General features: G+C 41.1%; 1 protein-coding gene across 4 annotated transcripts in view; it reads left to right on the forward strand.

Moving 5' to 3' along the window:
* Window positions 1-4,054, forward strand: part of LOC311128671 (phosphatidylinositol 3-kinase regulatory subunit alpha-like) — a 49,236-nt gene extending 45,182 nt beyond the window's left edge. For all 4 annotated transcript variants that reach the window (XM_084160867.1, XM_084160869.1, XM_084160870.1 and 1 more), the window contains 7 exons: window positions 87-294; window positions 412-592; window positions 725-993; window positions 1,101-1,277; window positions 1,410-1,484; window positions 1,649-1,819; window positions 2,355-4,054. In XM_084160867.1, the coding sequence (XP_084016993.1) occupies window positions 87-294; window positions 412-592; window positions 725-993; window positions 1,101-1,277; window positions 1,410-1,484; window positions 1,649-1,819; window positions 2,355-2,544 (1,271 nt within the window). In that variant the 3' untranslated portion in view covers window positions 2,545-4,054. The remainder of the gene's footprint in view (window positions 1-86; window positions 295-411; window positions 593-724; window positions 994-1,100; window positions 1,278-1,409; window positions 1,485-1,648; window positions 1,820-2,354) is intronic.
* The last annotated feature ends 8,322 nt before the right edge of the window (window positions 4,055-12,376 follow it).

Genomic DNA, 12,376 nt, shown 5'->3' on the forward strand with positions numbered 1-12,376 from the left:
ATGATCGTGTTTATTGCACTATGGTTTTTGACTGTATCACTATCTCATGTACTAAGCAACCATCTCTCCCCTTTCGTCCACTACAGCCCTACCTCCCAAGCCACCAAAACCCACGCCCCCTGCTGTCACTAACAACGGTATGAACAACAACATGGCACTGCAGGACGCCGAGTGGTACTGGGGAGACATCTCCCGCGAGGAGGTCAACGAGAAGCTGAGGGACACGGCCGACGGTACGTTCTTGGTCCGTGACGCCTCCACCAAGATGCACGGCGACTACACTCTCACGTTGAGGTAAGACTACCCTTCCCCCTTCCCTTCCTCTTAAAGACTTCTTCTCAGCATTCTTGATAACAAGTGTTTGTTGATAATTTAGTTTTTAATTGGTTCTCTATTGGTTTCCATCTTCAGAAAAGGGGGTAACAATAAGCTGATCAAGATATTCCACCGGGATGGGAAATACGGCTTCTCTGACCCCCTGACCTTCAACTCGGTGGTGGAGCTCATCAACCACTACCGCAACGAGTCCCTGGCCCAGTACAACCCCAAGCTAGACGTTAAGCTGCAGTTTCCCGTCTCCAAGCACCAGCAGGTAACTATCAACATAATCATCAACTTTATTTGTTTAGGACTTTTCATACAATACATCCTAGCTAAAAGGTCTTTGCAAATTCATCATCATAAATCTGAAGTTCCAATCCATTTCTTCTCCTTTCCTCCTCAGGATCAGGTGGTGAAGGAGGACAACATCGATGCTGTGGGGAAGAAGCTCCATGAGTACCATCAGCAGTACCAGGAGAAGAATCGAGAGTACGACCGACTCTACGAGGAGTACACCAGGACTTCCCAGGAAATCCAAATGAAAAGGACAGCAATCGAAGCCTTCAACGAAACCATCAAGATCTTCGAGGAGCAGTGCCAAACGCAAGAACGGTACAGCAAGGAGTACATCGAGAAGTTCAGGAGGGAAGGCAATGACAAGGAGATCCAGAGGTAAGAACTTGGATCTAGACCCCCAAAAAACGTATAAAAAGGTAACGTTTTCTTAACTGATCAATTTCTTAATGTTTCTTAACTATGTGAATTATTGTTTTTCTCAGGATCATGGGCAACTATGAGAAGCTGAAGTCTCGTATCAGTGAGATCGTGGACAGCAAGCGGCGTCTGGAGGAGGACTTAAAGAAGCAGGCTGCTGACTACCGAGAGATCGACAAACGGATGAACAGCATTAAGCCCGACCTCATCCAGCTCCGCAAGACCAGGGATCAATATCTCATGTAAGTATCATCTCTATCCACCTCCTAGTCTCAAATAAATTCAAATAACTTTGTTCTTGTGAGGGAACATCTTGTAAAGGTCTCCCTACCCCTGGGTTTCTAATCGGTGTTGTCATGGTTCTTGTGTTGCAGGTGGTTGACCCAGAAGGGAGTCAGGCAGAAGAAGCTCAACGAGTGGCTGGACATCAGAAACGAGAACACAGAAGAGTGATTATTCTAGACTGGCCTTCCATCCTTTTTATGTTCCTGGTATCTAAAGGAGAATCACATTGCACCATTTTTAAATGGGGTAGAAACATCTGAAAAAGTTTGCCATTGAATATCAAACTTAAGTATCTAACTCCCTCCCTCCGTCCATCTATGTTCTTCAGTCAATACTCTGTGGTGGATGACGATGAGGACCTTCCCCACCATGACGAGCGCTCCTGGAAGCTGGGCAACATCAACCGGCTGCAGGCAGAGGCCCTTCTCCGGGGGAAGAGGGACGGAACATTCCTGGTTCGAGACAGCAGCAAGGCAGGGTGCTACGCCTGCAGTGTTGTGTACGTATAAAGACCTTGTACTCATTCTACTTGCTCATTATAGTACAGTTGTGTACACATCTACCTTGTCCAGAACTGACATTACCTGCTTTGGTTACTGACATAATTTACCTAGGAAGGACTGCAAACACAGTTCAGAGACCGTTTGGGTACAGGTTTGAAGGTTGGGACTGTGCTGCTTTACACAGTTCAGAGACCGTTTGGGTACAGGTTTGAAGGTTGGGACTGTGCTGCTTTACACAGTTTCTGTTTACCTCAACCTGTATTCCAGCTATCTGCTCCTACACTGTTCAGTACATCGACGTTGGCACTGCAAACACACATCAGACACTGTAGACCGGTGTAGCCTTCAGTGTAGACATTGCAGCTCAACCATGGACTAGTCTAGTGTAGGGTAGAACCTCACGTGACCAAGGGCTTGATGATTAGTTGAGTCGTAGAGTCAGGTGTACCCTAGTGCTGGGCTGGATCAAAAATGTACAACCCTGACCTAACAGGACATGACTTGACATTTCTCTCTGTCTCTCCTCTCCAGTGTGGAAGGTGAAGTGAAGCACTGTGTCATCAACAAGACGCCCTCAGGGTTTGGCTTCGCTGAGCCTTACAACCTGTACAGCTCGCTCAAAGAACTGGTCCTCCACTACCAGCACACGTCACTGGTCCAGCACAATGACTCTCTGAATGTGACACTAGCGCACCCCGTCTACACACAGCAGAGGCGGTGAGGACCCTACCGGCCATTCAGTCGGACAGAAACATCTATATCTTGTGCTCGGACTTTGGACTCAAGGATTTAAAAAAGCTAGGCTGTGTCTTGCCTACTAACATACATACTTTTTTAAGAGAGGAAAGGACTAAAGACAACCGCAAAACGAAGCCTGAAAACATTTCAGCGACTGTGAACTGACTGTGAGCAGTGGCGAGAGCCTGAATGTAGTCTTGTTACTCTCGTGCTTATTGTGGGAGCACAGAGTCAAGGTGAAACTGCTGAACTCTCTCCCCGAGCGGAGGACATTGGAGGCCTTTTCCTAATGGTGCTTGATCTTTTCAAAGCTTTACCAGCTGGAATGTCAAAACGCAGATAAAACTTGAGTGCATCATTTTTTTCCTACCGTTCCTCCTCCTCTTTTCCCCCTTTTGTTTTTACTGTGTGTGTGTGTGTGTGTGTGCGTCCATGTGACCAAAACTCACAGTATCTGAAAGCTGTTTGGTGTTGGGGGTGTCTAAAACACCTGTGTGTTTAAGTGTTCAGTGACAGACCGTGGATCAACTGATAAATGTAGCAAAATGGCACTTTTGACAAAGTATAATTGTTTTAATGAAAAACTCCTACGGACTTGTTGAATCAAAGGAGCAAAGGAGAGGACAAGGTGGCAAGAATTCCGGACTTTTCCCTTGCTAAGAAGTGCAGAGACTCAACTGTTCTCTGCTGTGGATGAGTGAAAATATGAAATGGACTTGAAATGGAAATACTTAATTATGTATATATACAGAGGAGAATGTCAGTACGACGAAAACCTACCATACCAAAAAAAGCTCAGTTCCTTTTCAGTTATATCCTAATCTGCTATGCAATTCTGTGTCTCCCTTATTTCTGCAAAGTTGTGTTTTTATTCTGTTGCAAACCCATAATATAAGCTTGCTTGAAAAAGTGTATTTTTCCCATGTAAATATCCAAGAGGATATTTTGTGTCAAAATGCCAAGATAAAAACTGCTTCAGATTTTTAAGAAAGTAAATAATAGGAAAATATACTTTATTACAAATTACTTTATCAGCAACTGATGAAAATATGAGTATTTTATTAGTACTTGAAACTGATGTTCTTCTCAGGCAGAGAGCCTTTTGAGTATTTGACAGCTGCTTCAGTCACAATAAATATTTCTAACAGAGCCACATGTTCTAGATCTTAGTCGAAAAACAAACAATGGTAGCATCCCAAGTGGCAGCCTATTCCTTAGAGGATACAGGGAATAGTGTGCCATTTGAGACGTAGACTATGACTCTTAAGTATGAGCACTCTTAGCATGGAATGATGGGAATATTTGTTGATTACTGCAATCATAATGGTGCATGTTGTACTCAACTTTTCAACCATCTCCATGGAAACAACAGTATAGATTTATTTTGTTATATAACCTTTCCCCTTCACAAGGAGATCGAAGCAAATCTGTGTTTTTAAATGACGGAAATTGTTATTAAAAAGATCAGTTGGGAGACATTTGATCTTCCCATATGCATTGTCCCTATAGTATTTTTTTCTGTATCAGAAAATCTTTTGAGTGTTTATAGGAGTGGACCAACTCATTTCGATTAGTGATTGCTTATTATCGTACAACATTGTATGCCAATACATAGTGGTTCTGTTACTTGGAGAAAGTACCAACATTTTGCTGCCATCCCTCTAGTAAACATTAGTGTCACTGCTGCAGTTTTAGTTTTTTCACCCCTTTATTCAAAAATTCAAATGTCCATGAGTGTAAATTAGGGTTTTAATCTGTACTACACTGTGAACATGTATCAGTGGAAATTCACATTGATAGAGATTGTATGACCTAAAATGACAAAAATAATAATCTTGATACATTTCTTTTTAAGTCCCCAGAATTATAAACATAGTAACTTTTATGTACATAAATAGATTTGATATTAATTATAAAATATTACATTTTTACATTTTAGTCATTTAGCAGACGCTCTTATCCAGAGCGACTTGCAGTTAGTGAGTGCATACATTTTCATACTGGCCCCCCGTGGGAAACGAACCCACAACCCTGGCGTTGCAAGCGCCATGCTCTACCAACTGAGCTACACAGGGCCCATATTATGTTCAACTTGAATAATTACACTATCAGCTAAAGACAACATCCAAGCACACAGCCATGCAATCTCCATAGACAAACATAGGCAGTAAAATGGCCTTTCTGAAGAGCTCAGTGACTTTCAACGTGGCACCGTCATTGATGCCACCTTTCCAACAAGTCAGTTCATCAAATTTCTGCCATGCTAGAGCTGCCCCGGTCAACTGTAAGTTCTGTTATTGTGAAGTGGAAACGTCTAGGAGCAACAATGTCTCAGCTGCAAAGTGGTAGGCCACACAAGTTCACAGAACGGGACTGCCGAGTGCTGAAGCGCGTAAAAATTGCCTGTCCTCAGTTGCAACACTCACTACAGAGTGCCAAACTGCCTCTGGAAGCAACGTCAGCACAAGAACTGTTCGTCGGGAGCTTCATGAAATGGGTTTCCATGGCCGAGCAGCCGCACACAAGCCTAAGATCACCATGCGCAATGCCAATCGGAGTGGTGTAAAGCTCGCCGATATTGGAGCAGTGGAAACGTGTTCTCTGGAGTGATGAATCTGGCAGTCCGACGGACGAATCTAGGTTTGGCGGATGCCAGGAGAACACTACCTGCCCCAATGCATAGTGCCAACTGTAAAGTTTGGTGGAGGAGGAATAGGCTGTTTTTCATGCTTCGAGCTAGGCCCCTTAGTTCCAATGAAGGCAAGTCTTAACACTACAGCATACAATGACATTCTAGATGATTCTGTGCTTCCAACTTTGTGGCAACAGTTTGGGAAAGGCCCTTTCCTGTTTCAGCATGACAATACCCCTGTGCACAAAGTGAGGGCCATACAGAAATGGTTTGTTGAGATTGATGTGGAAGAACTTGACTGGCCTGCATAGAGCCCTGACTGCTTTCCTATTGAACACCTTTGGGATGAATTGGAAAGCCGACTGCGAGCCAGCCTTAATCGCCCAACATCAGTGCCCGACCTCACTAATGTTCTTGTGGCTGAATGGATGCAAGTCCCCGCAGCATTCCAACATCTAGTGGAAAGCCTTCCCAAAAGAGTGGAGGCTGTTATAGCAGCAAAGGGGGGACCAACTCCATATTAATGCTCATGATTTTGGAATGAGATGTTCGACGAGCAGATGTCCACATACTTTTGGTTGTGTGTGTGTGTGTATATATATATATATATGTATGTGTGTGTGTGTGTGTGTGTATGTGTATATATGGGTGGCAGGTAGCTTAGTGGTTAAGAGCGTAGTGCCAGTAACTGTCGGTGCCCTTGAGCAAGGCACTTAACCCTATTTGCTCCTGTAAGTCGCTCTGGATAAGAGCGTCTGCTAAATGACTAAAATGTAAATATATATATATATATATATTCAAAAGTAGGCCTACTCGCCTTAAAATAATGTTGATGTTTAAATATACACTTCTCTTTCGCTGCTGCTTTTAGCCAAACTACTGTCCACTGTTTAGCGCTGCAATGTGCATGTGCGTCATTCTGATTGGTCGAGAGTCAATAGCTATTTCAAATCCCTATTTACAGCAATGCATTTCATTTCATGTATGACACATTTCCTTTGTGAGCCCCCATGGGAGTGGAATTTGACGAAGCGTAAGCAAAATAGTCTGTGCAGTGTTTATGAGATGCTCTTCACACTGTCTAGCAGTCTTGCCTCAGTGTATGACCAAAACGGTTATCATGTAGAATTTTCCTTTTTACACATAAAAAAAAAGTGTATCATCCTGGCCCATAGACTACTTTCAGGGTGAGGAACCATCTAACATAATTGTCGTTAACTTTTGCTTTACTCACATTGGTTCACTCGAGGACAATAACTACAGAACCAGTTAAAACAAAGCAAGTTTGGATTCAAGCTACTATGTCACCTCTGGGACAAATACCCATTGTACTATACAGTACCTTTTCAAGTTTGTTGTATAATTGTAGTTTGATCTCAGGCTCTGTGGCCATGGTCTTGTTTGTGTCACATTTGTCCAAAGTGTCGTCTCTACGCTCTGTGTTCTTTGGAAAAAAACTGTACTGTTTTGAGGGTTTGACTTTTCTTTTACCCCTCGATGACTGTATGACTTCAGTTGACACGTTCATCTGTGAGTTGACTGACAGAAATGTTGAGATTGAGATTGACCAGTGTTCACCAGTTTTGCTTCAAACCTGTATTAGGCTTTGTTAAAAGAAAATAAAAATGTGTTTTTAAGAAACTGTTTTTATTGAAGTAAATTGCTAATTTTACCAGATTATTGTGACACCTATGGACCCCTACCAGCTGAAAAGTACAACTAGACGACTTCAAAGAAAAAGGAAGAAAGAATGAAGGCTCCTTTTCAGTTGCAGAACTCTGTGTACAGTTGGGTGTCTTTGAGGTTATGCAAATTCCGGGTATGGCAAGATGGCATGGTGTTGATGTCACCGGTAATATGAGAACAGAGAGCGTCAGAACGCTTTGTTCCCTCTGAGAACATTCACATTGTGACTGAATTTATAGAGGCGTATGTGGTTTTAGCTATTTTATCACTCATCACTTAATTCTAGAATGGACTTTCAGTTCCTACATTTCACCAATTAATTTCTACTTGCAGTTAATGACATCATTTTATTAAATTAAATGGATCTATCAGATTTGACTTTTTTTGTCATGTTCCCCAAAAAGCACAGTGTTCCTTAACCAGGCTGTGGTTACTTAACTTATTAATGCCTTGACCCACCAAAACAGTCTTGTCACCCCTTATATTAACAAACTATTGGTTCCATCAATAGCGCAATCTTAAGCTGCAACCCAGTAGTGGTTGGCTGCGATCCACCATTGTGTGAAACAAGTTTATCACAGTCTTTTAACAGGTCTTAAGTGTTACAAAGACATCCAGTGATGTGCCAGCAGGCCGTGCCAGACATGACTGACTCGGAGCGATGAGTCTTTGTCCAGGGTTATGTAACATTGCTCCAGCTCAAAAGGCACATACAGTTGAAGTCGGAAGTTTACATACACCTTAGCCAAATACATTTAAACTCAGTTTCTCACAATTCCTGACATTTAATCCTAGTAAAAATTCCCTGTTTTAGGTCAGTTAGGATCACCACTTTATTTTAAGAATGTGAAAAGTCAGAATAATAGTAGAGAGAATTATTTCTTTCAGCTTTTATTTCTTTCATCACATTCCCAGTGGGTCAGAAGTTTACATACACTCAATTAGTATTTGGTAGCATTGCCTTTAAATTGTTATCTTGGGTCAAACGTTTCGGGTAGCCTTCCACAAGCTTCCCACAATAAGTTGGGTGAATTTTGGCCCATTCCTCCTGACAGAGCTGGTGTAACTTAGTCAGGTTTGTAGGCCTCCTTGCTCGCACACGCTTTTTCAGTTCTGCCCACCGATTTTCTATAGGATTGAGGTCAGGGCTTTGTGATGGCCACTCCAATACCTTGACTTTGTTGTCCTTAAGCCATTTTGCCACAACTTTCATTGTCCATTTGGAAGACCCATTTGCGACCAAGCTTTAACTTTCTGACTGATGTCTTGAGATGTTGCTTCAATATATCCACATAATTTTCCTTCCTCATGATGCCATCTATTTTGTGAAGTCCCTCCTGCAGCAAAGCACCCCCACAGCATGATGCTGCCACCCCTGTGCTTCACGGTTGGGATGGTGTTCTTCGGCTTGCAAGCAACCACCTTTTTCTTCCAAACATAATGATGGGTTTTGGAGCAGTGGCTTCTTCCTTGCTGAGAGGCCTTTCAGGTTATGTCGATATAGGACTCGTTTTACTGTGGATATATAGATACTTTTGTACCTATTTCCTCCAGCATCTTCACAAGGTCCTTTGCTGTTGTTCTGGGATTGATTTGCACTTTTCGCACCAAAGTACGTTCATCTCTAGGAGACAGAACGCGTCTCCTTCCTGAGCGGTATGACGGCTGTGTGGTCCCATGGTGTTTATACTTGCATACTATTGTTTGTGCAGATGAACGTGGTACCTTCAGGCATTTGGAAATTGCTCCCAAGGATGAACCGAGTTTTAATGACTCCAATCTAAGTGTATGTAAACTTACGACTTCAACTGTAGTTCACTGGAGGTTATGGCCATACCAGCAAACTTGATTGATCATCTGCAGAGAGCCGGCGTGTGAGAGAGGTAGATCATTTTAGCAATGCGGACCAAAAGTAAATATAGACCGGATTCTTCCCATTGCAGTTCCTTGAATTGCAAACAATAACCACCCTCCTGCCCATTACAGTGCCCTTAGTCTGCATTTAGAACCGCCAGGATGGAGAATTCTAGAATGATCAGTTCTAAAACATGAAGAAAGGTATTTTGTTAGAATTCAAACACCTTCTAGAACTTCCTCTCAACCAAAGTGGCAGAATGCAGATGTAGCTATGAGATGTAGGATATAGATGAGGTTGATCAAGCGTATCCTCTGACAACCACTGTGTCTGCTGTTTGCGTCAGCATGGGGAACGGAAAATGTAAAACCACAGAGCACATGACCTTAACCTCGCCACACCTCAGCGGACTGCATCTTTTTCACACATACGAATAGAATACATATATAGAGCAAATGTTTCCATAGTAAAATGTAGTGCTTATCTTCAGACATGACAGAAGTAGACTAGATTATGCCTGCATTTAGTCACACCTTGTTTAAGTAGTAAATCATAAACCCAATTAATAATACTGAAATAATATTTTACATAATTTGCATTTTAATTAAGGAATCTTATCAATGTTAGTTCTACTCCTAACTCCAAGATAGCTATATGCACAAAGCTATTATGGCATCAACGTTAAACCAAATGAGAAGGCAAAGGGGGAGTGTCCATTAGTAACAGCCTTAACATGTTCAAGGTAGTGTCCCATCTTCAATTCAAATTGGTGTTCTAAACACATTTGCCTATATGAACAACTCCAACCTAATGTTCATAATGATTGTGCCACCATTAGTTTGATCTGCACTAGGTGTATGAAGGCTGGTTAGAGCTGAGGGCAGGGGTCTCCAACCCTGGTCTTGCAGTCGAGATCTACTACTGAATCTTACAGTTCACATTGAAACACCTGGATAAGAGTCTCATACAGTAGCCTATATACGGTCCGAGATCATAAATGTAGTGCAGAAAATGACATTCCAGCAAAGCAGCACTATCGCCCAGCTGGGCCCTAGGTAATAACGCTGCTTTAGGTGGATTCTGCTGGCATTAGATCACAGATGATGACATTAATGGTCTCCTCTGCTCCCACATCTCTGATTAATGGTCTTAATCTGCAGAGACATTTTCAGGACAGAGATTTACAACGGTTAAGCTTATAAATGAGGCCAGCCGCATTTAATGATTTGTATTACGAAGTACATGTTAAAAAGAGAGGAGATGTGGGCCCATGTGAAGTATTTTTTATGTACTTGTTGTAATGAGATGGGATGTGTATTTATGTGTTCTGACTGTGGTTGGTATGTAGGCGGAAGTGGTACATGCGTTGAGACAAGGAAGTGCACGTGCATGCATGCACATACACACACACACATTCATAGTAGGGGAAAAAACTGTTATAGGCCCATTCCAGTCCAATTTAAGGGACGTTTTCATGTCAGTGTTTGCATTTCCATTTAAAAAGCATAACGTCTCAACAGCATGCTTTTATATCCTGTGATATCCATCTAATGCCAGCCCTGATTTGAATTTGTATTTAGTGAAAACTAAAGCATGTACCTGAGCATGCTCATCATGGAAAGAGCCTCCATTTGTTATCATACTCATTCATATGTTAATCTCTATGGCTGTGGGCATAAAACAAGGAAGGCTTGAGTGTTTGAGAGTAAGTCAAAAGTTTCATTCCAAAACGCTACATATCCATTTTCAGAAATGTTGGAAAATTAGCTTTTATTGTTTAAAGAAATTATGAAAGAGATTTGGTGTGTTTTTACACTATCTAATCATGGCATGGGGTTGTTCAATGACAGACCTGTATTTGTTTAAATTCTATCAATTGATAGTTTCATTTCAGAGAGACAAATAATCATGTTTTTTTGCAAAATGCTATACATCTGCCTCATTCTCAGAGAAATAAGTAGTACTGCTAGGTTTTACATAGTCAAATGTAACAAATAACTACATTTTTAATAAAGAACTGTACAAATGATCAATATTTAATTCAAATAAGAAAGAAAAAACAGTAATATGAGATCTGTATGTAAAACATTTACATTTTAGTAATTTAGAATATGCTCTTTGTCACGATCGTCATAATGAGTGGACCAAGGCGCAGCGTGATATGAGTACATACTTTAATAGGTACTTACACAAATACAAAACAACAAAACGATAAGTGAAGTCCTCGGTCAATAACACAAACCTACACGGAACAAGATCCCACAAAACACAAGTGCACAACAGGCTGCCTAAGTATGGTTCCCAATCAGAGACAACAAGCAACAGCTGATTCTCGTTGCCTCTGATTGAGAACCACCCCGGCCAACATAGAACCACATAACCTAGAACAGAACATAGAAAACGAAACATAGACACTACACAAAGAAACTAACACCCTGGCTCAACATACAAGAGTCCCCAGAGCCAGGGCGTGACACTCTTATCCAAAGCGACTTACAGTAAATGCATTCATCTTAAGATAGCTAGGTGAGACAACCACATATCACAGTCAAATATACAGGATACAAACATTCTATTCCAGCTAAACAATGGATATATAGTGTTTTGAAAAAACAACATTTTAATCCATGAATGAAACATCTGAGGACAGTAATATTTTACGCACACATGAAGGTACCCATAAGCAATCATTTCTGATGAAAAAACATAAATGTGAAAAATTTGTGGATATTGTTTTGGAAATAAACTCTTCAAGTACTTGAAACCTGCCTGAACATACAATGATTCGATTTAAATAGCTTAGTGAGGATCTTAGGGGACCCGCATTATGTACTATATGCACTGACATTTAGGGTTTAAAAAAATATTCAATTAAGAATGCTTACTTTAAGCTTCACCTAATCCCCACATCTGAACATACTGTGTGGCTCGATTGTGTGTGAATACATTTTCCCATATAATGTAGACTTTACTGTACTTTCTTGAAAATGTTTTGTAAATTTGAACTTCTCAGGCAGTTCCTCCTTAGGGCTAGAGGACTGCCAGTATCTATTGCCACACGTATATTGATGAAGTATGAACTGGACTACATCTCTGAGGTTAGTTAGGGCATGTTGCGAAAGATACATTGGTGCAATTCATCCATGAAGATAAAAAATTGCTGAAGTACATCCAGTTAAGAATGCCAACTTTTTGAACTTATAACCTGTCATATATTTGAAAATAACTTTATGCTGAGTCTCAGGCGGTCATTATCTCTTAAAACTAGAGGAAGTGTCCAATCATTTCACCATATTGATTGCACCATGTTTGGTGACCTATATTGAACGTACTGGAATACATTTAGAAGGTTACAGTTTTATGTAACATAGAAAGGGTTACGTTAAAGGTCCAATGCAGCTGTTTTCTTTCTCAATATCAATAATTTCTGGGTAACAATTAAGTACCTTACAGTGATTGTTTTCAATTAAAATGGTCAAAAAGAAAAAGAAAATAGCTTCTTAGCAAAGAGCAATTTCTCAAGAACTTCGCTAGGACTGTCTGGGAGTGATCTGAGTGGAGATGGGAAAACTGATAACTAGCTGTTATTGGCAGAGAGGTTTGGAACTCTCTTTCTTATTGGTCTATTAACTAATGTACCGC

The sequence above is a fragment of the Coregonus lavaretus genome (genome assembly GCF_964263955.1).
Source record: "Coregonus lavaretus genome assembly, chromosome: 4".
NCBI lineage: Eukaryota > Metazoa > Chordata > Actinopteri > Salmoniformes > Salmonidae > Coregonus > Coregonus lavaretus.